This window comes from Schistocerca serialis, chromosome 2 (assembly GCF_023864345.2).
Source record: "Schistocerca serialis cubense isolate TAMUIC-IGC-003099 chromosome 2, iqSchSeri2.2, whole genome shotgun sequence".
Lineage (NCBI taxonomy): Eukaryota > Metazoa > Arthropoda > Insecta > Orthoptera > Acrididae > Schistocerca > Schistocerca serialis.
This window is the reverse complement of record NC_064639.1, coordinates 599457826-599484684: the sequence shown is the minus strand read 5'-3', so window position 1 is coordinate 599484684 and position 26859 is coordinate 599457826. Positions and strand designations below refer to the sequence as shown.

General features: G+C 38.3%; 1 protein-coding gene across 1 annotated transcript in view; it reads right to left on the bottom strand.

The window, feature by feature from the left end:
• Positions 1–26859, bottom strand: part of LOC126457636 (dnaJ homolog subfamily C member 3) — a 72722-nt gene that overhangs the window by 29020 nt on the left and 16843 nt on the right. Inside the window, exons 2-4 of the mRNA XM_050094107.1 lie at positions 24753–24863; positions 19996–20120; positions 8082–8156 (exon numbers count right to left, since the gene is read on the bottom strand). Coding sequence (XP_049950064.1) covers positions 8082–8156; positions 19996–20120; positions 24753–24863 — 311 coding nt within the window. The remainder of the gene's footprint in view (positions 1–8081; positions 8157–19995; positions 20121–24752; positions 24864–26859) is intronic.

Sequence of the window (26859 nt, the reverse complement as noted above, 5' to 3'; positions counted from 1 at the left end):
CCCAATCCCTCAACTGTCTAACAGTATCAACAAATGGTATGTTTGAATGTCCTGTGCGCCACTCTGGGACTTGAACACAGGATATTTGCCTTTCGCAGACAAGGCCCACAGCTAAGCCATTTCTCCACAACATCCTTTATTTGAGGAGTGCTTGTCCAACAGGAGGTGCACAACTTCTGTAATGTTTGAAAGGTAGGAGAAGTAGTACTGGCAGAAATAAAGTTGAGAGGTAATAGTCATAAGTCATGCTTAAACAGCTGTCTGCAGAGCACTTGCCTGCAAAAGGCGAAGATCCCAGGTTCAAGTCCAAGTCTGGTACACAGTTATAATCTGGCAGGAAGTTCTCCCTTAATTTTGAAAAAAAAAAAAAAAAAAAAAAAACACTATATCCAGTTCTGTACACCGAATAGAGTCATACTGATAATTGATGTAGTGAATGAACAGGGCTCAGTTAACAGGGTAGATTTCTCCAAATTTTTTGGTGTTCACATTGACAACAACTTGAACTGGAAGAAGCATATTACTGAGCTTCTCAAACAATTAAGTTCAGCTTCTTTTGCTTTTCGTATAATCACTAGTCTTTGTAATAAACAGATCAGCCTCCTTACGTACTTTACATATTTCCACTCAATAATGTCTTATGGAATAGTTTTCTGGGTAACTCACCACTTAGACAAAGTATTATTGCACAAAGGAGAGCAGTGAGAATAATTAGTGGTGTTCACCCGAGGATGTCATGTAGGCACCTATTCAAGGAGTTAGGTATTTTAACTGCACTATCAGAGTATACACATTCGCTAATGAAATTCGTTACAAATAATCCATCTCAATTTGTGAAGAACAGTGATGTTCATACATAAACACTCTAGGGAAAAATGACCTTTACTATCCATTATTGCAGCTGTCAGTTGCTCAAAAAGGAGTACATTATTCAGCAATAAAAATCTTTGATTATTTACCCAACAACAAAGTGGCTGGCAGGTAGTTTTAAATCTTGCTTAAAATCATTTCTTTTGGACAGCTCCTTCTATTCCATGGACAAATTTGTGTTTCAAAACTGGTAAAAAAATTGTACTTCTAAATGTAGTTGCACGTGTAGAACTAAAAATTTCAGTAATATTAATATTAGCACTATTCGTGCGTGTGCGTGCCTCTGTGTGTGTGTGTGTGTGTGTGTGTGTGTGTGTGTGTGTGTGTGTCATCCGATTTGTTCCACATCATATCGATAAAATAATCATGAAAATGATCTACAGAACATGACATGACTAAACTAAACTAAACTAAACTAAAAGTTTGCACATTCCACTTCAGACTAAAATTTCATTCAGGAAATGGCCTAGTACTTACTCACTCCAAAAAACTGCAAAGTTCTATGAATGGTTTCGTTAATAATCAAGTAAATAATCTCACTGTTTCTTAACTGCCAGGCACAGATTGATTTTGATAAACTTCCCACCAACAATATTTAATTCTTTTGAGTGACAAATACCATTAATTGGGATGCAACATTTTCACCAAATGTGCTAATCATAAACTGATCATGATGCACTCCTTCCCTATCTCTCTATCTATATCCTCAACCATATGCGAATCTCGCGAAGCAGCAGTGAAGATGGTGCACAGGAAATGTGCAATTATCAGTGAAGTGCCACAATTACAAAAGAGTGGGGCAGCTTCTTCTAGGATGTATCCATTAGTCATACTGATGTGATCAAAAGTGAGAGGGCAGAGAACTGTGAATACACACTGAGGTGATCAAAAACAACTCTACCACACACTTTTAGACTCTTTTATAGTCTGTAACTTATTGGTTGTCGCCGTGACATCCATTCTTTTTCCACACTGCTAGGAGTAAGTGAGACAATGTCGTCTGAATGTCAGGCCCTGGTGCCCTTATTTCTAGCACATACTCCCCAGTACCCTCCTTGAATGCCAATCCATGAGTTCATTTCCTAGGACAAAGGGGATCAGAAGGATACTATCATCTTCCCATTATCATGGAGGTCTAACAGGGGATTTTGCAAGGATGTGACCAGTGGATGCTGGAAATAATGATGGATTACAACATGTTAGCTCATAGAATCCCTGCAGATTTGGACAGACTCACTTGACTTCCTATCAGATCATATCTCCCGACAAAACCAACAATAAGATACATCTATTCAGAGCCAACAACAAATGTTGGAGCTAAATATCATTTCATAATTGTTCTAAATTTTACTTTACTTCAGTTTTCATAGCTACGTCATTGTGCAGGTTAGCTAGTACGATTCCGAAATTCGGTGTTCCTTTATGCAGTAAACTGATATATTACAGTAACACTTTCAGAACCTTTGTATTTTCTACTGATGGTAAAATACTTATGTGCAAAATATGTGAGGAGCCAGTGAACTGCAAAAAGAAGTATTTCATTTCCTCTAAATATGAGTACAACCAAACATAAAAATGCACATTCCAAGGCTCCAGGGAAGAGGATTTCTTTGCCTTCTATAACAATTGCAGCATCAAGTCAAAAAAACAAAGATTTTATTTGAGTTATGAAAAGCTTTTATTGATGCTGGAATTCCTTTGTGAAAACTACAGAGTCCTACATTAAGACAATTTTTGGAGAGGTGTACAGATGAATTTGGGGAGGGGAGGGGGGGGGGGGGGGGTTGAATTTAATAAAAATTCAAGATTGGATAATAAAAAGCAGAGACCAGAGGTATGGCTTGTTCGACATCAAATCGGGCATTTGTTGCAAGTCAAGTCTAAGGGAAAGAAATTCTCTGAGAATAGCAGAGAGCCTCCAGCTGGAACCTGTCATAAGACAGATACACTAGTGAAGGAGAGGTAGGTGTGTGTGTGTGTGTGTGTGTGTGTGTGTGTGTGTGTGTGTGTGTGCGTTTGACAAAGGCCTTCTTGATCAAAAGCTCATTTTCTGACAGTCTTTTTGTTGTGCCTAGCTGCGACAGAAAATCTCCGCTATATGGTGAGTACCAACTATCCTTTTCATAGCATTGTTACATTCCACCCTGGATTTTTGATGTCTGTAATGTAACAAGTTGTTTAAACTGTAAATTGCACTGTATGTGATTTAACATATGATTTAGCAAAGTATGTCATTTGACGATGACCGTAGGTGATAATAACCCGAAGAAGTTTTGCCCTCATGCCTAAAATTTCCACAAATGTTAACACAATCAAATTCTTAATTATGAAGTTTCATTCACTTCTGTTTCAAACATTGACAAAGAGAGTACCTTATTAAAAATCCACTAGCTGAAAAGCAGAATTTTAGGTAGATCAGTCGCGTGAGTAACTTATTTTCTTGTTTCAGCTATGTTCTTTAGCAGTTCATGCACAATTGAAGAAAACAAGACAGCATAAGACAGGGGCGGGCAAACGTTACACGCAGCTCATGAGCGCACAGTGCTGCACGTGTGCTGCTCGCGTGCAATCGTCGACCGGAGAAGTGGCAACAGCCGGCAGGTTGCGGTAGTGTAGTACCAGGCTAAGCTGCGGACGTTGATGCGAAGCGACCGCTACTTAGTGAACACTGTATTTCAAGAACCGGAAAATGGAGAGTGAACCAAGGAAATGGACAAGTGGAGATTCGCTATCTTTTAAAAAGGAGTGGGAGAATCATTTTTTCTTTGTGCAAGAACGTGAAAACTCGAAATGTTTAATATGTGGCAGTATTCTCGCTGGTCAGCGGAAGTTCAGTATTGAACCCCATAATAATAAATTTCAGAAGGACGAGTACAATTTATTGTCTGATTCTGAGAGGATGGGGAAATTGAGCTTAAGAAGAGCAATCTGACAATACTAGATGAATCTGACATAAGTTGCTGTTGTCACGAGAGATCTGCGACTTTCTTTCGTCATGTCTCTCATCTAACTGATTTAACATTTTATGGATCACTGTTTTCAATTTTTCAGGACGACAACAATGATAGCCCAGCGGTACGTGCAAGTTATAAGATTGCGCTTAATATAGTGAGAGCTGGAAAACGATTTGCTGAAGGTGAGTTTATGAAGGAGTGCATCAATGACGCTGCTGATTTACTTTGTCCACTGAATGCAAATCAGTTTCGAGCTATCACTCTTTCTCGGCGGACTGTAAGTCATCGTATAAGTGCCATGGCAGGTGACATTTACCGTCAATTAAGGAGTGCAGCGCAGGAGTTAATTGCATTTTCCATTGTACTTGATGAGCCCACAGATATTTCAGACACAACACAATTAGTGATTTATGTCCATGGTGTGGACACTGCTCTGCGCATAAAAGAGGATTTTTTAGATATGATATCTTTAAAAAGCACGACCACCGGCACAAACATCCTAAAAGCTGTTGAAGAAGATGTCGATTCAGCTGGCTTAAACTGGGAAAGTTTGGTGTCAGTGACAACAGACGGAGCACCTGCAATGAAAGGGGAACAAATGGGATTTGTTGGATTACTAAGAAAAAAGCTACAGTGTACAGAAGAATCATTGTACAGCATCCACTGCATTTTGCACCAAGAAGTACTCTGTGCAAAAGCAGCAAAACTGGGGGACGTCATGCAAGTGGTTATTCAGGCAGTTGATTATTTGAGATCCCACGGGCCTGCACATAGACAGTTTCACACATATTTAGCTGAAATTGGGGACGAGTACGGTGACATACCATACCACAGTGAAGGGCGCTGTCGCAGCTGCGGTAATGCACTCAAAAGATTTTTTTAGCTGAGAATACCAATAAATCAGTTTTTAAAAGGATAAAGGAAGGTACGATCCCAAGTTAGAAGATCCAGAGAGGGTTGCCGACCTTGCATTTTTAGTGGACATTACCAGACACATGAATGCACTGAACATAAGTTTGCAAGGAGAAAATCAGCTAATTTGTAAAATGGCTGTAAAGGTGAAAGCTTTCACTAGCAAGCTTGAGCTGTGGGAACGACAGCTCTCGTCAGGGAACGCAGTGTGTTTCCCCACTCTGTCTACCGTGCGAGAACAGAATTGCAAAGAATTTGTTTCTGTACTTAGTGCAATAAAAGCGATTTGGGGATATATAATATTTATCCCAAGCTTTTGAATGGTTCTCGAGACAATTTGCTGTTTCTGTAGATGATATTCATCCCAGTTTGCAAATGGAATTAATATATCTACAGTGTAACTCTCACCTAAGAGACAAGTTCCTTTTGGCAAGACATGTAATAGACTTTTATCACGACTTTCCACAGCAAGAGTTTCCTCGTCTCCATCGTGAAGCCGCGAAGATAATGTCAATGTTTGGCTCGACATAGCTTTCGGAGAGATTTTTTTCTGTTGTGAAAATTAAAAAGCCTCGGTTAAGAGCAAACACCAGTGATGAAAATTTACATAACTGTTTGCGTTTGTCTGTATGTAGAAATTTTGTTCCGTTAACTGCACACGGGCAAATGCACTGCACATGTGCAGGATTCCTGCCCGTCCCTGGGATAAGAGTTGAAAATTACTGTACAATCTGTCTCTGCCACATGCTCCAAAAATACTAACTAGCATACTTTATCAAAGAATAGCATAGAAAATTTAAAGTAGATTATGTGAGGGACCGTTTGGGATACTCTAGAAGCACTGTGGTTAATAACAGAAGACGGATATAGGAAAAGCAAGGAAACATCATTGCATTGCATTCATAGATCTGAAGAAGGCTGTTGACAATACAGAATGGCAGTGTCATATTAGTTAGAGATAGAGAAGGGTAAGCCACTCTCTATGTGAAGCAGAGTGGAATAGTCAGCACTGATGGAATGATATAGGAAGCAGAAAATCAGGAAAAGTTAAAAGCCAGGGTTGGTCATTGTCACCACTGCTATTTGTGCATAGATGAAGCAATGAGGAGAGTTAGGTTGTTTGCCATGGACAGAAAAATTAGCAATAACGTAGTTTATTGATGTCATAGGAATGTCCATCAAAAGTCAGATGGGGGATTAATGAAATTTGGTGTATGCCAGCTGATAGTAATAACATGCATATACCCAAAAAGAAATCTAATTCAATGCTGTGAAGCAGGTAGACATGCTTGATGACTAAATGAGAGGAGGTGGACAAACTTTGCTATCTCAGAAGCAGATCACATAAACAAGAAAGTTGCAAAAAAGACACAGTAGAAAGAATAGCATGACACAAAAGAGCATTACATAAGAAGAAACGGTTACTACAATGTCCAAAAATATACATGATAAAGCCATAAGAAGAATCAAGAAAAGTTCTGTAAGAGTATGTGACAAAGAGACAATGGAAAAGACAGATTTGGAATGATTATATACTGGTACTTACATTCTTGATGATTCTTGTGGTATGGGGATTACATTTGAAATGAAGTGTTGAGGCTGCTGTGTATGCAGACAATAGCAACACAGCAAAATCACCAGAGACCATCACCAAGAACACACTATTCATGCTAGGTGCCTCAAAGTTCTAAGCTACTTCCACTTCAATGGTACTCTCATATCAGAACTAATTTATGCTTGCACTATAGGCCTTAGGAAGCACCAGATTCCTCCACCATTAGTTCCATCAGCCAACAAGGGGACACCGAAACCTACAACTATCTTTCTGCTTTCGCCAACAAGATTGCAGTTGCAAGATTATTCCATCGGTAGCAGAAAATTTTTTAACACACCACTGCACTCGAGTTCCTGCAGATACAGTTGTGGTTCTTCCATACAACAGCTCCAGTATACAGTTATTGCTACAGATGCAGATCAACAGATGCCACCGTAATAACAAGGTGCTATTTACAAGTGACTGTTGGACAGTTAAACACTGAATTTCTAGTGAAATTCAGATGTGTGTGTTTGTTTCATTTTAATAAATGTTTATTACTTGTTTCATATTGTGTTACCAATGCTAACTGTTTTAGAGGTTATACCTTGTGACCATGTATGTTGCAAAGTGAGCAAGCCAGCTACCTAGTACTTGAGTGAATATTCCATGGTAGAAGGTTCGCATCCTGCTACCCTGAAAATTGGGTGCTAAACTTGCTTTAGTGAATACAACAAAATGGCCTGTTGAAGACTTAACTCAGTAAGGAATGAAGAAATGTCTTGCAACAAATCAATGAGAAAAACTATCTAATAAACAACATAATGAAACAAAGAGACAGAATGGTCGGGCACATATTGTGACTGAAGTTGTTGCTGAAAACAGTAAATGAAGGGATGCCAGGGGGCAAAAATTGCAGGGATATGCCTAAACATGAGTATAAAAGTCAGATTGTTGATGATTTCGGATCCATCAGTTATGCTCAAATGTACAGGATGGCATGAATGGAGAGCTACATCCAACCAACCTTTGTGATGCTGACCTTAGAAACACTACATCTTAATTGGAAATTTCGACACAGCAGTCTCCTCAACAGCACGCAACAGTTCAGTGACAACAGGTATTTTTTATGCTACCCAAATGTCCCATTTTCTCCTGTATAATTTCAATACCACACATAACTGATACACTGAATTTATAAGTAACAACTGTTGTACTTTCAGTGATAAAAATGATAAAAGACTGTCTTCAACTTTTGTAGTCCTGTCTTCCTCGGTTGCGTGTAATATTACGGTATATTGACAATTTTTACTTATGGACCGTCTGACAGCAACTGAATAAAACACAGTTTTAGTGCCATACGCGTTTCGCCTTTATTTTCTGCAAGGCATCATCAGTGGCAGGTTGTGTGGACAATTTCTTACATATTACGCTCCTGTTGCATCTTTGGTGTTGTTGTTCTTTTTATGAACGCCAATTTGCGGTTTTTTCCACATTCCACAGCACTATGCACTGAACGCTTGTTTTAATGCATTTGCATTGTCCACGCAACCTGCCACTGATGATGCCTTGCAGAAAATAAAGGCGAAACGCGTATGGCACTAAAATTGTGTTTTATTCAGTTGCTGTCAGACGGTCCATAAGTAAAAATTATCAATATACCGCAATAAAAGACTGTCTTAATTTTGTCCAACTTCTATTAGACAGTGTTACAAATGTTTTTCACTTACAACTGGAACTTGTGTTAAACCATGATTTTTCTTCACATGTCACAAACTCAGTTAAAAAGCAGTTAGGACAAAGTAACTCACCACATCTGTATAATCTCTTAAAGCTTCTTGCAGCTGGGCTTGTTTCAAGTGGACATTACCTCGCTGCAAACGGGCCTAGAACAGAATTGTTAAATAAGTTACAGTTACCCATGTTAAATTTTTCCCTAAAGCACATTAGCATTATCAAATGTTCATTTTGTAATGGAGCAATGTCACAACAATGTCAAAATTTGGGGAAAAACTTGAAATTTATACTTCATTGTGAAGACTGTGCGCAGCAATAAAATAACTACAAAAATAATAATTTAAAAAAGTATATGTGACAAGGTGATGCGTTTAATGGATACTGATTCTCTACGAACATTTTTGGCAAAGCATAACTTTTTTAATACAAGTACCCTGACATGTTTTGATAGTCCTGATTTAAAATTAGGCAAGTAATTATTTTGTTGATATAGATGCATTAAAATACATGTAAGAACTACCACATATAACAGAAAGAGACCAATTTTTACTGACTATTGACAGTACAAAGATGTCAAAACCATTCATGATATTAGATAAAAATAAATGATCTTAAAATGGTCAAAGTCACTCTTCTGTATATTTGGTTACCAGTTTCAGTGGAATAATCATCTCTCACATTAAAACGATCATTTTCAGGTGGCCAGTGTTCCTTAAATAATTCCTTATATTAGACACCAATCCACTGTGACAAGTTGATTACTTTAAACAACTGACTGGAATATACAGTATTATTTCATCAATGCTACCAATGCCTCTACCTCCCACTGCAAATAAATAACGAGTAAAGAAGACCACTCACCGAATAGCAGAAACACTGAAATACCAACAAGTGCAGAATGAAAACTTGCTAGCTTTTGGAAGAACTAGTGACGAGCTAGAAAGTGCAAGCAGGCGCATGTGTGTATGTGTTTGTTTGTTTGTGTGTGTTTTTAGCTCATCACCTAGTCAGTTTTGTAGACCGATTATTCCTGATTCAAAGAAAATAAATTTATGTTAAAATTCCATAGTTCAAAAGTTATTAATCAATTAAGATTCAATTTCAAGACATCATCCATTTTCATATCAGGTCATATTTCTAAAAATTTTTTTGGTTATACTGTAGTCAGAAATTTTCGGAACGCTTTGATGTTCTTTGATTTCTCATATTTTGGATTTTAATGCAACTATTCAAAATACACACTTTTATTAAATATATTATAAATTGCAGCTCTAATGGAAGCAGGGGAAATTTACTGCATATCACAATATCAAAAAGCTTTTGCTAAACCGAAGGATACAAATCATTTGATACATTAAATAATTAGTCATAAAAATTAAGTCTGGTTAACTATACAATAGTCACTCTTACGTGTTATTTAACATTATCTCATGCCAAAAGATGAGGCTCGACATAGAACTGAGGATGGACGAGGCAGTTGGCCAACGTATTCAGAAGAGTATGAACTATGTTACCCTTAACAGTGAAACCATATTTCAACACTGTAAACTGTGTTGCTTATTGATACCACAGAAAGAATCAATGACAGTAAAGTCAATGGTTAAGCATCAACTACTGAACTATCATCACTGTGTGTGTGTGTGTGTGTGTGTGTGTGTGTGTGTGTGTGTGTGTGTGTGTAATCAAGTGTTTTAACATTTAACACTGTTTGTATATTCTGAGGCTATTTTTTATTCTTATCTGGCATCATCACTATCATATTTGCTTTGCGGGAATAAACTGTCCAGAAGTAGTAATTTCGATGTCAGTGTTCTCGATTAGCATAAATACAAATCCATTTTCTGATGTATCACTGCTGTTGGGGTTTTTGACTTTCTGTCTGTAGTGATAATGGACAAAGAAGCTCAATGTGATAAGGAAAAAGGAAAAGGCAAATATTGGAAGTGAAAGGCAAATATTAGAAGTGAAAAATTAGGGTATATAATAGTGACAAAAATACATTAGAAATGACACGAACTGCAGTTAAAAAATAATATTACAACTGAATTTCTTATTAAAAACCCATATGATGAAAAACAACATACACTTGAACCCTGCACCGTGTTTAAAAATGAAATCTTGAAAATAACTGTCTGAAAGAACAATGAAAACTATAATACTAGTAACTATGACAGTCTGATGGGACACACAACATAGCACAATATAATCAAATTATGCTTAGAAAATTGACTAACTAGTTACTACAGTCTGATTTAAACTAGTTGTCACTTGATAGGTAGTGGGCTGCATAGCCCTGGCCATCATTAAAACTATGGAAGCCTGGCAATGTCAGCTCCCACTGTGTCACCACTTCCAGTGCACTGCACTGCACTGCCTGAATCATTGAGCCAACCATTCCTCAGCAATCTGTTGTAGCGAGAGATTTGAGTGACTGTCAGCTTCACATATCTTATTTTTAATGTATGGTGAAAGCAAAAGAAAGAGGCAGACAGGCTGCACATCCCTAAGAAAGTTTCAAAAAGTATTGAGCCTGGCATGATTACACACTCAGTTGCTTGAATTTGTATGTTCCATGAGGGAGTATTTTACGGGAGAGGGGAGAGCACCTCTCCTTCCTTTAGATAAAGTGGTTGGGCGAACTGCAGCTGCTCTACAAATCAGCGAGTGATAAGAGTCTGCAACGAGAAATTCATGAAAAAAATAATCAGGTGAGGCACATAAATTCCAGACACCTGGGACGAAGAGGCGCCTTGAGAAGCGCGTCACAATCAGGAATAACATCAGATATATTCAAAGGAGGAGTATCCAATACTCAGAAAGGTACATGCTACCCTCACAGCAGCAGACCTGTTTCAGGGTAGTAAATCATCCTTATTACGAATCGTGAGAAAGCTGGGATTTCCCTGTAAATCCCTTTCTGGCTGCGAGTTAGTAATGGCTCTCCAATATATTGCAGCCTAATGATGCCACTTTCTTAGAAAATTACTAGATACAAATTTTGATGTATCATATGGCTTGATGAAACATGGCTGAATGTAGAACACAGTTTGAAAAAGGGCTGGACAGACAATAACATCAGCAGTAATAAGGCAGCTCCGATCAGCAGAGGAGAAAAAATACAGGGCGTACATAAAGTCTGGGAACACTTTTAATTATTTATTGCACAAGAACTAAACATTTCACAGATGTCACACATATTGCATTTTGAAGAGAAACTTTGAAAGTTTTTTTACAAACATTTCGAGTTCATGGGATGGATGACGCACCAATTTCTATAGACTCCTTATTAATGTCTCTCGTACATGCTCCACATTCACTTCACTCACATTGGGACATCTGCTTCTCTTTGCCGGGCACAAGCAACCCACCATAACAAATTTGTTGTGCCAGTGGTAAATGGCCTTCCTTGTTGGCTTCTTACCATACTTGGTTCTAAACATCCGTTGGACAGCTGTAGCACACTTGTTTTTGTCAAACAACAACTTTCCATGTTTGCGACTAGTGCTGACTATTGGCAAATTACCTAACTATGCTGTGGCGGTATACATAAAAAAAAAAAAAAAATAAATAAATAAAAAAAATAAAAAAAAAGCTTTCAGGATTTCTCTTCAAAATGACATACGTATGATATCTGTACAATGTTTGGTTCTTGTGCAATAAATAATTTAAAGTGTTCTACAACTTTATGTACACCCTGTATTTGTAGCACACGCTAGGAATTCAAAAGATTTTATTTCTAATTGTCTGCTGTTATTCATTTCAAACAAGAGCTCTGACCACTACAATGAGATGAACCACACCTCTTTTGTGCTTCGAAATTTAACAAAAAACACTATAATTGTCATGGATAACGCCCCACATCATTCGGTTGTACAAGACAAGGCACCCACAATGGCAATGAAGAGAAACAACAATGCTTGCTGGCTAGAGAAATGTAAAATACAGTTTGACAGTAACTTGACTTGGGCAGAATTATTAGAACTTCTATCACAACACATGCCAAAGAAACCAGTTTAAACCGCGAATGAAACAGCAAATAATATGGGAATAAAGTGTTCAAACTGCCTCCCTACAACTGCCACTTCAATGCAACAGAATTGATTTGGGCTCAGGTTGAACACCATATTACTGCAGAAAATTAAAAAAAATTACATTGACCTAACTGTAATGGATTTTGAAGAAGGCAGTTGAGAAAGTGATATGAGAAGACTGGCAAAACGTAGTGAGGAGTGACATAGGAAGCATGAAACAGTGAAGGTATGTTACAACAGTATGTCGAAGACTTGATAATATCTGTAACACTGGTACTTCCACTGACTCTGAATTAAGCGGTGTCTGTCTGGTTAGTATGTAGTGTACAGTCTATTTTAATGAAGGTCTTCCTGCCATTAAATCTTGTGTTTGTGGCTATATTAATTTTTATTTTTAATGTTGTGAGACTAAGGAATGTTGTTCAGCCACCCCCCCTTTACCTCCTTACCAAAAGACAGACTGCATTTTAAACACATTTCATTTTGTGTAGATACCAAGATATCATTTCATGAGTGTAATATGAAGGAAACTTCCCAGGATGCAAAAATATCTCCTGTTGCAATAATAATCAATTTAGCACCGGACCTACTTAAAATCAAGAAAATAATTTTGACACACTTTGAGATACCACTGAAAGCGCTACTATACATACATTTCAGAATTTTTACTTTACTTTCGTAGGAGATAAAAATTTTAAACTTCATACTTATTATGAGTTAAATACCAACACAACTGCATACAAATGCCATTTTCAGCAGTATATATACAGGGTGAAGCGAAATACGTGCACTCAGGCTTCGCAGTGCGACTCCTCACATGCCAGCAATAAAAAAATGTCTCTCACAAAATTTCATATGACGAGTACATCCGGCAGAAAAAAGGACATGAAAGAGTGGCAATCTGGCAACACTGTAACCACAATTACGGTAACTATCTCTATCAGTACACATTAACGGTGCTGTACAATTGGTGCAGTGGATACAGTTTCGGGTTAGCATGCAGGAGGTCTAAGGTTCGATCCTTAGTTGGGGCGCGTTTTTTTTATTTGCTAATTTCATTCTGACATTTCATACTGTAATATACACCACTTCTTAGGTGACATGTATCCTAAATTTACATTTTGTGACACTGAACATAACAAATATGTGATTAGACAAATAAAAAATAGACAGTTGAAAAAAATGACCTGTCATAGGACAGAATAGCTACAAAAACAATATCAATTTCGAGATGCTACAAATGATAGCTCAGTACAAGAACACAACACCTACTTGTCATTTATACGATATGTAATATGAGTGCTCAGATGTCACACATTAACAACCAGTGACAATAATAATAACCATATTTGTGACCGCAAGACCTTCACAACAGAATATCTTGTCCCAGAACAACAGATGCTCAAAGCGACTTTTCTGCATGTCCAAACATTGCACAACCCGCCAGATCAAACAGCTCTGGACCCTACAGTAACAAGATCAGCATGAACACGCGCTACCAATTCTTCCACATTTGTCAGCAGCAGAGTAGAGTACACGTGCTTCTTCAGGTGTACCCACGGGAAGAAATCCAGGGGATTTATGTCAGGTGAACGGGGTGGCCATACAACTGGACCTCCACGTCCGAGCCATTTCCTTGGGAATTTTCTGTCCAAATACTGCCACACATTAATTTCAGCATGTGGAGGTGTACCATCATGTTGGAACCATATCCTCTGCTGAACATGTAGCGCAAAATCTTATAGCGCATCAGGCAGATAGTTTGAGAGGAATGCATGATACCTTTGTGCAGCCAACCAGTCAGGCAACATGTAGGGGCCCAAACACCTGCCGCCCAATATTCTGGCCTGGACATTGAAACCAAAGAAAACTTGATAGCCACAGTACTCGGTTATGTGCAGGTTAACCTCACACCAAAGGTGGGCATTGTGCATATTGAAATCATCCTCATGAGTGAATGCTGCTTCATCTGACCATATTATGGTGTTCATGAAGTCATCATTGGTTTCTTGTAGTTGTTGGAACCATTTACAGAATTGCATCCTCTGATGGTGATCTGCAGGATGCAGGTGTTGTGTGAAAGCATAATGATAGTGGAGCAGCCCATGCTCGCACATCACATTAACGACCGTGCACTGTGATACACGCAGCTGCCTTGCTACGCTACATGTTCTTCACTGAGGTTTTTGGTGTATGACCTCCAGAACAGCTTCCTTAGTAGACGACCTCTGTCATGTGATGGTGGAAGGAGAGAATCTGTCTCCAAAAGGCATAGCTCCACATGACTAAACACGTTTTTATGTAGATTAATTTGACCAGGATATTTATCAGCATATTCACGAGTAGCAACACTAACCCATCTATCAGATTCGCCATGGACCAGAAGCATATATACATATTCATCGTTTGTGTACAAATGTACATGGAGCCTGTCACTGGCACTTTACTCCGCTAGCAACTAGTCCCTGTCTGGTGGACAGCGCATACAGTATAAGCACGTCATCAGCCCTGCGCACTGTTCCACCTAACGCCCATTACCCCTCTGACAGACATTGTTCTGCATGGTTCATCCTGATACCACTAATTGTGAAATGTTTGGTTTCAAATTACACAGTTTCCCTAACGGCAATGGACATGATGCTTCCACAATCCCATCGGCAGAATAACAACAACAACAACAACAATAATGCATTGCGATACATACTATACTGCCTATACTGCATGCAATTACCAGACTCAATGTTGAAAGGCATAATTGGTGGGACCATGGTGATAAAAACAAATATTAACGGAGTTTGAGCACTATTCGCAAAGCACGTTGCTAGTCCTACCGGTAATGGAAGGCCCTAATGAAACGTAATGGCCCTGAACAAGGCAAGAATAATAGTTGGTACTAATCTATGGGACCACTGGAGGAGGGTACAAAGAAAACAGGATTTGAATCTGGCAAATGAAGTGGTGCGATAAATTCTAGCCCACGATGTGGAAAGGGCTTCTTTCAAAGCTGACAATCTTCCTTTTCTACAATTGTAGTGTGTAAGTGCAAATGTTTACTAGAGGACCCGCCGCAATCGCTGTTGATGATTAAGATGCCAGATACTGTACCACCTGGACAACATTTATCAAATAAAAAATATGCACCTCAACCCAGGATCAAACCATCGACCTCTTGCATCCTAACCCAAGACTCTGGCCCTGCACCAATTGTACAGCACATGTAACATGTGCTGACAGAGGTAGTTACCCTACACGTTTTCGTAGTGTTGCGAGATTGCCACTCTTTAATGTGCTTTTTCTGCCGGATGTACTAGCCAGATGAAATTTTGTGTGAGACATTTTTTTATCACTGGCATGTGAGGAGTCATGCTGTGAAGCCCGAGTGCATGAATTTCACTTCAACCTCTATAGGAAACTTAATGCAGCACAAAAATTTTAGAAGATTTGTTGCTGAGCAAGATATTTTAGTAATGAACAAAACAAGTATTGTTCTGAGAGCATTAATTTTTGCGATAAGTGGTAAGTCTGAAGCTGTTTATGAATGGAAAAATTTAATCTGTTAAAAAAAGTAATGTAATTGTTTCCTCAGTTAAAATGTACAACAGATATTTGACATGCTGAGAGATACTAAAGAGCTCTACATCATATGTGAATCTGAAATTTCTTATTTGAATTTTATGTAGAGGTTATAAAGCAATTTTCTATCACAGCGGAGAGTGATGCGCTATGGCGCAGACTGTACTTGATATCACATCATCGCAACTTTCGAGCTTGAATGTCAAGTAACAATTAGTTTAAATCGGACTATGCAGGAATAACATTGCTGTTGTATAGGGATTATTCACAAATGTCTCACTGATTTCAGTTTGGTTCAACTATTGTATACATATACAATTGTCCACATTATGTTTGTGTACAATGTTAATGCAAAAGTTAAAGATACGGTACAAGACCATTCAAAACTGTTAACAATTTGAGTATGAACGTATCTACCACAAATAAAGAAAAAACATGTTTCTATTAGCAGACTGCAGTTACCAATAGTACAACAAGAAACTTCTCAGAGACGGAAAAATTAGACTGTGGCTGGAATTTTCAACAGATGAGAGTTTCTTCACGAAGCATGCAAGACAGCACAGGATGAAGCCTCAAACAGGGACATGACATTTTAGGAATTGATGGTTTGATTGAGCTGCATCACATTCAAACGTATTTGTAATACTGAAATGAAATTCTCTTTTGGGGCCCTACAGTGGTAAATGCTGCTAGTTCACTGTATATGAAGTGCAGCCACTGTATTGTTTATTTCTAAGCTGACATGAATAGGAGAGCATAGCACTCACTTTAACCCTCAGCAATGGCTCTTGTTGCTCCTAATTCTCATTTAAGCCCTGCTGATGATTAGAGCCACAGGAAGAACAGATGACAGAGATGCAGCAACAAGCACGGACAGCTTTTGCTCAAGATAACAGTGTGCAAAGTTGTAATGCAGTATGTGCACTGGTCTGCACCTGTAGGGCACAAAGGCGTCTGATAAGTTTCTGATTTTCCCTTCTAACATACAACAAGTGTATTAAATGGAAGTTCATAGCATAAAATACATAATTTTAAATAATGTCATCAGATTACCTAGCTTTTATAGCAATAGAACATAAATGGCTAATGGGAGAATAGGAATTCAAAGCAGTCCTAAACTTTTTTTGCAATCCAAATTTACAGTAATATGATGATATGATAAATGACATTTCTACAGTTAAGATATCTCTCTCTCTCTCTCTCTCTCTCTCTCTCTCTCTCTCCCCCCCCCCCCTCTCCCTCCCTCCCTCCCCGCCCCCTCTCTCCACACTTTCGCCATACACTCCAGGAAAGAGAGACTATTTTGAAGCACATCATGGGGGGAGGGAGGAGGCTTATTTCTTAATTGGAATAATATGATAAATAAGTGGTTTCCACAACAATATAAAGGAAATAATAAACATTTTTATGAAAAAGAAAATTTATTTTGGTCGTACTTACATACAGTCCAACTTAATAGCAATGAAATCACTGCTACTGTTGATCATCCAGTATTGAAAACTAACATTTCTGAAAGATACTGTCTTTGGAGTAACATGATGAATCTCACAAAGCAGAAAAATTGTCAGCCATTTGCTTATAAGTTCTAAAACTTTTCAAATTAATATCTTGCTTACTTGACCACAGGTATGTTATTCAGTGTTCAGAATCTTAACAACAAGAAAACACTTCCATGCAAATGTAAAGCTACATCAAATGCATAAACAGCATAGGAAAACACACATGCAACAATCATAATTTGACACACAGAGAGGGAGAGAGAAAGAAAGAGAAAGAGAGAGAGACTATTTTCAGCATCTATCACATAATTGCATAGTGTAGTTCTTTAGTTATTAACTGTACCATACCACAAAAACGTGTGGACTGTAGTGTCTACTACACTCGCTGATCTGAGAGGTGGTGACAGTTTCTTTGATTTGGTTTCAAAGGGAAAGATTTTTCAAATGGAAAAATGTAGTTAATTTCTAATGTTATTGAGGCCAATATTATGAAGTTCACAAAGTGATGAATATAATCAAATACACTGATATCATGAAGCTTGCCTATTTTGCACTCTACTGTCACACTGGCTACCAGTACACAATCCATGGCATCCTAGACACACTATCAGAGTGTACACACGAATAAGAAAAAAAAAATCCTGGATTTTCCAATTAAAAATACACCTTCCCCAGGTTAAAAATCACTTTTCCCCAGGTGAAAAAACACTATCTTTGGCGAAAGTACATTTTTCCAAGTTAAGTGACAATATACTTTCCCTTAGAGCTGTAAACTTACCAGTTCTTTGAATAATATAAATATTTATACACTGCCGTAGAGCTTCCGTGCACTTAAGGCATTTTGGAAAGATCTATGCACAGCACCAAAACACTGCATGTTTTCTATTACAAAAGTGCAAACACAAATTCCATGAAAAACAGCATGGTAGCTTCTGAAGCACTATCATTGAGACGCACTGTGCAATGCGCTTTCGTCAGCCAATCATAGCTATGTCATTTGATCTCGCCAGGTAATGACAGCTGATATTCAGAGCATAGAACACGTGATGTAGTCAGCCAATAGCAACATCACTTACAGAGCATGAACACACAAATAGGGGACGTTACTGGTTTAAATTAATTTACCATACATTACAGCTACAAACAAAGCTAACTTTTCAAATATAATATTGGTTGTATTTCTCCCCCATCCCCCCCTCCCCCCCAACCCTCCCTTCCTGAAGGTGGTGTTAGGCAGAATCCTAAGAACATAGCTTATATTGCAGCAGTTCAATATTTCTGATTAGCACAATTATAAATTTCACTGCCGTGCACAACATGTCATGGGTTGCCTGGCTAAATAAACATTCTGTCGAGCAATGCAACTTTTCCATAGAAAAGCCAATTACAAGTGAAACTGCTCAAGAGCTTTCCTCACACTTTTTTTTTTGTTAAATTATTACTCTTTTTGCCATTATTATAATGTAATTTGTAATACATAAAAGAACTAAAATAAATATGAAAAAACCTAACCTTGAAGCCTGGTCTTTTTTAGCGTGCATTACACTTTAAGAATTTCAAGGTCCAAAATTTTTCTAAGTAGCTGTTCCTCCAAGTGTTAAGTTTTGAATGAGATTCAGATGCTCCATTATTTAAGAAATTCATTGGCTGTTCTCACATGCAATATAGTTCATCTCGTTATTACGAAGTATTACACTGTCTTCGTTCTAAAGTCTTTGACACATTTTACTTTTGGCACAAGCCAGTGTGTGGACTGTGTTTTGTTGTTGTAAATGGCGTATTTTCCTTGCAACTTAAGTTTTATTTAGGTGTTATTCTTTTGTTTGTTTATATTTTATTGCTGCAGTATTATTCTGCAGAAGCAGGTTAAAGTGCAATTCTTTGTTAAAAGTATCAGTTCCTGCCAGTCAAAAATTTTACTGAAAACTAAAACAATGAAAAATTTCTGAAATGCTAAAAAATTCCCAGGTTTTTTTTTTTTTTTTACAGATGAAAAAATTCCTCCAGGTTTCCCAGTTGCCCCGAAGTGTATACACCAAACTACTGTATTGTCTTTGGAAATAGAAAGACTCAATGTTCCCAACACAGCAACTACCTGTAATTTAATTTCTCTAGAGAGTATTCACTGTATCAACACCACCAAGTGACAGACTATCTGGCTTGCAGAGCAAGTGCTTCCAGCAGACGCCTAGCAGTAGCTGCCTGTCCGCTGATAACTGGCTAAAGACAGACTGACCACAACCTAAAGCCTAAATACTTCCATGCTTCCCAGTCATTCCTAAAGGGATAATTTCTGCCAAACATTATATAACCTAGTGTCATTTACCACCATAAATATCTTCTTCAAAGGTCAAGCTCACTAAATTTCCCATCAAGGGCAAAACCTCTGTAGTGTTCTGTTGTTTGAAATGCAAATGCCAAAGAACAGTGCAGTTCTTTGCTTTTGTTACGGCTACTGAATGTAGAAAATATCATGAGAAGTAAACATCGTGTTTCAAATGAAGACACATACATACACAATCTCACAGTCCAAATATAGAAACATACATTCTTTCTCTTTCCAAAAGTGATGTATCATTTGTGTGTATTGTTTTGATAGAGAAGATATGTCTAATTGAATAACCTTTTAAAGGGTGAATATTTTGATGCATTTAGCGAGTGGATGTGGACATTGTTCATACAATATTAATAAGATTGAGTTTTTGACAAGGAATTTCTTTCAGAACTCTTCACATGACCCTCAGATTTAAAAGGATATTTCAATTTTCTAAACACATATGGAGGAAGAAGAACAAAACATTTAACAGATGTATTTTCTCAGTTTAAATTACCACTCAACAACTCTAATTAGTAACCTTAAAATCATAGGTCTACTGGATACTTACAGCTGTAAAATCTGGCTTCAGTTCAAGTACCCTATCCAGATCCATAAGGGCAAATTTTGACTTCCCAAGTGCTAAGTAGACAGTAGCTCGTTTGAAGTAAGTCAGATAGTTGGCTGGATCTCCCTCTGAAAAGCAAATATTTTGTAAACAATATATCACGTTTCCATACCACCCTGCAACATTTACATATATCATTACATACACAGCCAACACTGGTCTAAATTACTTCTTTGTAAAGTAACCAAACTGTAACTCACTTCCCTTTTAATCTAGAATAAAAATACAGTTTGTATTTTGCAATAATGTGCCATTTTCACAAACTGATTTTTTTCTTAATGGCCTGTTACGAAATGCCCCAGTTTAATTTAATTCAATATACAATGAAGAGTGAAAGAAACTGGTACACCTGCCCAATATCATGTAGGGCCCCCGAGAGCACACAACATGACATGACATGATATGATATGATATGACATGACATGACATGACATGGACTCGACAAAGGTCTGAAGTAGTGCTGGAGGGAACTGACACCCTGAATCACGCAGGGCTATCCACAAATCCATAAGAGTACATGGTCATGGAGATCTCTTCCGCACAGCATGTTACAAGGCATCCCAGACATGCTCAAAAATGTTTATGTCTGGGGAGTTTGGTGGCCAGCGGAAGTGTTAAAACTTGGAAGAGTGTTCCTGGAGCAATTCTGGATGTATGGGATGTCACATCGTCCTGCTTGAATTGCCCAGGTCCGTAGGAATGCACAATGGACATGAACGGATGCAGGTGATCAGACAAGATCTAGACGTATAAGGGTTCTCATATCACTCCAACTGCACATATCCCACACCATTACAGAGCCTCCGCCAGCCTGAAGAGTTCCCTGCTGACATGGAAGGTCCACAGTTTCATGAAGCTGTCTCCATACACGTACACATCCATCCACTAGATAAAATATGAAACAAGACTCATCCGACCAGGCAACTTGTTTTCAGTGATCAATAGTCTTTGTCACGCAGACATCATACGAGTAGGCCTTCGGCTCCAAAAGCCCGTATCAATGATGTTTCACTGAATGGTTCACACACTGACACTTGTTGGTGACCCACCATTAAAATCTGCAGCAATTTGCAAAAGTGTTGCACTTCTGTCAGATTTGAACGATTGACTTCTGTTGTTGTCGTACTGTTCTTGCAGGATCTTTTCCCAGCTACAGCAATGTCAGAGATTTGATGTTTTACTGGATTCCTGATATTCATGGTACACTCGTGAAATGATAGTATGGGAAAGTCCCCACTTCATCACTGCCTCGGACATACTGTGTCCCATCGCTCGTGTGCCGGCTATAACGCCATGTTCAGTCTCACTTAAATCTTGCTAACCTGCCATTGTAGCAACAGTAACCGATCTGACAACTGAGCCAGACATTTGATGTCTCATATAAGTGCTGTCAACCCCAACGCCATATTCTGCCTGTTTACATATCTCTGTATTTGAATACGCATGCCTATACCGGTTTCTTTGTTGCTTCAGTGTACAATGGAGAAAAGCAAATACTGTGTTATGATAAAATGCACGATACCAGCACTTTTTAATCTTTTTCCTGCTAGGTGACAGCATAAAGCATAATTCTCCATTTGTACCATTTTCCTGGACATACATAAAGTATCATTCAACTGGGAGCTATTTCTATTTAATTAATGTTTCAGTAATCCTCAAACACACAAACTACAGATGAAGTATCAAAATGCCCTTTCCATAACAGGCCTGTTATACTCCGAGGAGAATACACAGTACAAGAGCATCAAGATGTAATTATAAATGACAATCTTGTCAGACTTTCACAACACTGAGGAGGTTAATGAACAATATAACAAGTTGACAAGGTCTCTGTACTTCAGCTTAACAAGATTTTTTTTTATGATTTTAGCTTGACTGAACTTGCTAAAACAATGACCCGAGCTTTTGAACATCAGAGTCAATTTATGATATATGTATCACAATAACATAAAGAATGTTGTTGTATTACTTATTTCTGGATTTTTATGAACTCTGTTCATCAATGAAAAGGTGTACATTTATGCAACAACACCTATTAATGTGGGAGCTTTTGAGTATCCGTACAGAAAACATTTGCAGCGCCTTTGCGATCTATTAAAAGTTAAATTTATATGTTACACAAAAATAATTCACAGTGCATCCCAACCATGAGACACCAGTCAATACAATGAAGCCCTATCAAAAAAGATAGTAATAATACTGAAATGTCTAATAAGGATTCTACGTAACTGCATAGTCTGCATATTTACTACTTTCAGTTTTTGTATGTTCAGATTTAAGGGACATTATGTGTAAGCACAGGAAACAGCCTAAACGTAGAGTTCTTATTTCTGGACAAAACTGAAGCATATATTATTAATGGACCCTTGACACACACAACAATGGATTTTGAAAAATAACATTTACTGAAAATATTAATTAAGTAATCTCTGAACTAATATATTTAAAATCTGAATTTCTGAAAGTTAGTTATGAGTAACTGTTGGAAGAAAGTTTTGTAATGTCATATACAATATCATTATTGAACAATGAGCAACCTACAGAAGTGTGGAATCAGGCTTTGGCCACACTGTCAAATTAACTGGAAAAAAAACAGACTGGTAATCATGTAAAATACAGCCACCTATCATAAAAAAAATTTATGAAAACAGCACAAAATTATTAAAATGTAGAAATGATTGTATTCCTTCTGAGATTTACTGCATGGTGCAAAGAGACACTGTCATCCCCATCCCCTTTTTTATATCCAACCTACTTTTTTGAGCTTTGGCAGAAAGCTGATAAGTCACCATTGATTAAATAGCTGAGACAGACCGTTTCATTTACATAACAGTATATAACTATCGGCAGTAAAGAGTAAAGACAATCTGCCAAGACAGCTCCTGAAGTCAGTCATGTTTACTTCTTACCGATTCTTAAACTTAGTGGGAGGTGGACTGCTCAGGGGATGGTGGTGAAGCACAGAACTATACAAGAAATTTAGAGAACCGCCATTTGCTATTCTACTGCCACCAATGTACATTTCATTTAAGGACCATCATGATGAAATAAGAGAAATTAATGCTAGTACAGTGGCATAAAGACAGTCTTTTTACTTTTTTTCCATTTGCAACTGGAACAGGAAAAGAAATGACTAGTAGTGGTACAGGGTTCCTTTGTACATCTCTTAGTGGTAATTTTGCTTACACAGATCACTAAACAGGGGCTGTATGTGAAATGGGGAGGTGGGGAGTTGGGAGGAGGCAACCTTACATGATGGGACTTCCCTTTGCTGGACATCATAAATATAAATTATCTGTAAATAAGTGTAAATGCTAAAAAAAGTCATGGTTCAGATAATTATAATTCTTCCAACACGTGTGACTATCTGCTTTCATCAGAAAAGTATTTTAGTACATTCACACAACTCTCCCAATCATAATGGACCAATTATCATCAGCACTGTCAATATATACTCTTCATTTCATAAAAAACCTAATAATCTAAGGAATATGCAGATTTCTGTTGGATGACACTTATATTGTGACAGAATCATTGACCACTACTTACCTTCATGATGTGAAGTGTGTAGCCCTATCAATAACCACATATAATAGTGGTACCCTCTCACCTGCAAGTCTGAGTGAGCTACTGTTTCATATTAGTACTCTTGTCCAATCATCAAAGGAGGAACTATTAGTTCTCGAAGACAGGGAGTGTCACTTCTACTTTTACACATGTGTATCAGTTGTATACACCTACACATTTCGCCCTTTGAGGAAAGTAAAAAAAAATGCAAAGCCAAGAGTTTCGGCTCAGTTGGTCCAATCAGGACCAACCAATTGACTGCTATGTCATCCACTGCTAATGGCATCACTTTGATATGGTATGGAGGGGCACGGGATTAGCACACCAATCTCCCAGGTGTTGCCCAATTGCCGTCACGAGGCACAGTGTATCCTGTTCCAGTCCTCTCATCAAGGAAAAAATCCCTGGCAGTACCAGGAATTGAACCTGGGTCCTCGGCATATCAGCCAGACACACTGACAACTGAGTTACAGAGGCGAATCCTGAAGGTAATCAATAGCCAGCAATTCTATCTCAAAATTTGTTTGTTATCTCAATCTAATATCCCTTTGACACACTTTTAACATTTATTCTCGGATAACAAAAGTGTATGAAGTCAGAGAAATCTAAACTAGCTAGAAAAATTTTACCTTCATGACGGCAAAATTGTTTTACCAGAGCTGAGGCAAAAACACAGAAAAGAAACAGAATCAAAATTATTACATGCTAACTCTGCAGCTAAAAAAGAGTGGGAAATACAGTACACGCATAATATCTTCTGCTTCTCATATCTCTCTAAACCTATGATGATGTCACCACCTTTGGACTTCACTTTTTCCACGCTCCTTAGATTCCAAAGCAAAAATGATATATATTGCAGATTTTGAATGCAAAAAAAGAAAAGCAAGTTCAGTCACTATATATCCCTGGCACATATTTTTAAATTCCACTAATGATCTTCAGTTCCAGAAAGAGGGCATCACTTACAAATCATCAGAATAGTATAGATGACTTTGATCGTGTGCAACACCAAACTGACATTTTTGAAAGCCTGCCTCTCAGTCTAAAATATTGATCATGTTCATTGAGGGGAAACAGAGAAGACAGTTCCTATCCACAGTATCTGATAATAGCTGACAACAGTATTTCCTCACCTACAGCTGCATGGTAATGCGATAAGGCATCCTGTAGCTGTCCACGTCCCAGGAAGTCTCTCCCCATCTCCAAATGCTTGTTTATTTCAGCCTGTGTTGTGCCATCACAGTCTGCAACAATATAAGGCACAACTGAGTAACAACAGTTAAAATAATTTGGATAATAAGATACGAACTGAGCTCTCTTCCAAAATAACACTTATTCCAGGTCATTAATTATTTTATTTGGATTCCAAGTTGAACTGACAACAGATTCATACAAATTCTTTAAAGTTTCTAACAATGACAGGGAGAAAAATATTTTGAGCTTTGATACCAGTCACTCATCTACCTAGAGTATTTACGAAAATACATATTTACAACTGCAGGAAACATTTTTTTTTTGCTTCTGCCATTTGCCAATAGGTAGCGACAACGATAAGTAGCGGTCGAAAGAAACAGATCACAAACGCCAGGCAGTTAGCTTGAACCTTGGTCAACATAACCTCATTCAAACATTGATCGATTTGTGTCTGCATCATAAAGTTGCTCTTGATTGAAAATGTCAGTTTAAGAGCCTAATTTTCGTCATTTGCAGGATGTGTTACTGTTTTGTATCAATATGAAGAAAACAGCAGCTGAGTCTCATTGAATGCTCTCAAGTATGTATGGTAAGGACGCTATTAGTGAAAGAACGTGTCGTGAGTGTTTCAACACTACAAGAACAGTGATTTTAATGTCTTAGACCGGCATAGTGGTGGAAGAGAGGATGTTTTCGAAGATGCAGAATTGGAGACATTGCTGAGTGAAGGCTCGCATCAAACTCAAGAAGAATTGACACGATTAGTGGGAGTGACACAGCAAGCCATTTCAAAACATGTCAAGGCTATGGGCATGATTCAGAAAGAAGGAACTTGGGTCCCATGTGAGCTGAAACCAAGAGACGTTGAACGGCGTGTGTGTGTTTGTGAACAGTTGCTTCAGAGGCAAAAACTGAAGGGATTTATGCATCGCATTGTGACCAGGGACGAAAAATGGGTTCATTCCAATAATTCTAAATGCAAAATAATACGGGGATATCCCGACCATGCTTCCACGTTGACGGCCAAACCGAATACTCACAGCTCCAGCTCAGTGTTAAAACCAAGTGAAACAATCACAGGTGCTCATTATCAAACACAATTAATGTGTTTGAGCAGAGCATTAAAATGGCCGCAATACAGCGAGAGGCACGATAAAGTGATTTTGCAGCACGACAACACTCGACCCCACGTTGCAAAAGAGGTCAAAACATACTTGGAAACAAAATTGTTCAGGCTTTCATGGCCACTTGTTGACAAACCACCTATTTGCTTCTGTCTCGGGTTCTTCAGCTGTCATTCGTCTGATGATTTTACTGACGTTTTGCCAGCACGAGTGGCTGGCATTGTCAAAGCTTCATCCTCCATTGCCGGTGGCGAACTGGAGCCGAGCTCGCAGCCGCAGACTATATGTACCTGGCACGCCAACGTCCAAGGTCTTCTCCGCGGTCATTTCCAGTGCAGTTCTCCTCTTGCTACCTACGACGGTCGTTCCCTGCAGTACGGGAAGCTAGGATCCGTTTACCTTTGGGCTTTCCTCTTTCCTGTTGAAGCTATTCCCATGTTTGTGTATTTCTACAGCTTCTCTATACAAGCAGGTGTGATAGTGTGAAATGCAACATCTGGAAAGTATTCTGAGGAAGAATGGATACTCCACAAATTATATTAGAAGCGTAACAGAGCCGAACACTTGGCGAAGTAAGAAATCGGGAAAAGAAATATCAAGTACAGCCTTTCTGCTATACATTCCCAGAGTGACTGACAGAATCGGCCATATATCGCACAAACACGGCGTAAAGGATAAAAGGGACCCACTTGCAATGTCAGGAATATACTGCTTACCAAGCACATGCAGAAAAGTTTATGTCAGAATGACTGGACGATCAATCGACACCAGGATCAAAGAACATAAGCAACACTGCAGGTTGGGGCAGGTGGAGAAATCAGCCGTGGCAGAGCACACACTGAGTGAGACCGACCATGTAATAAAATTTACCAACACGGAAGTTCTGGCTGTAGAGAAGCACTATCACACCAGCTTGTTTGGA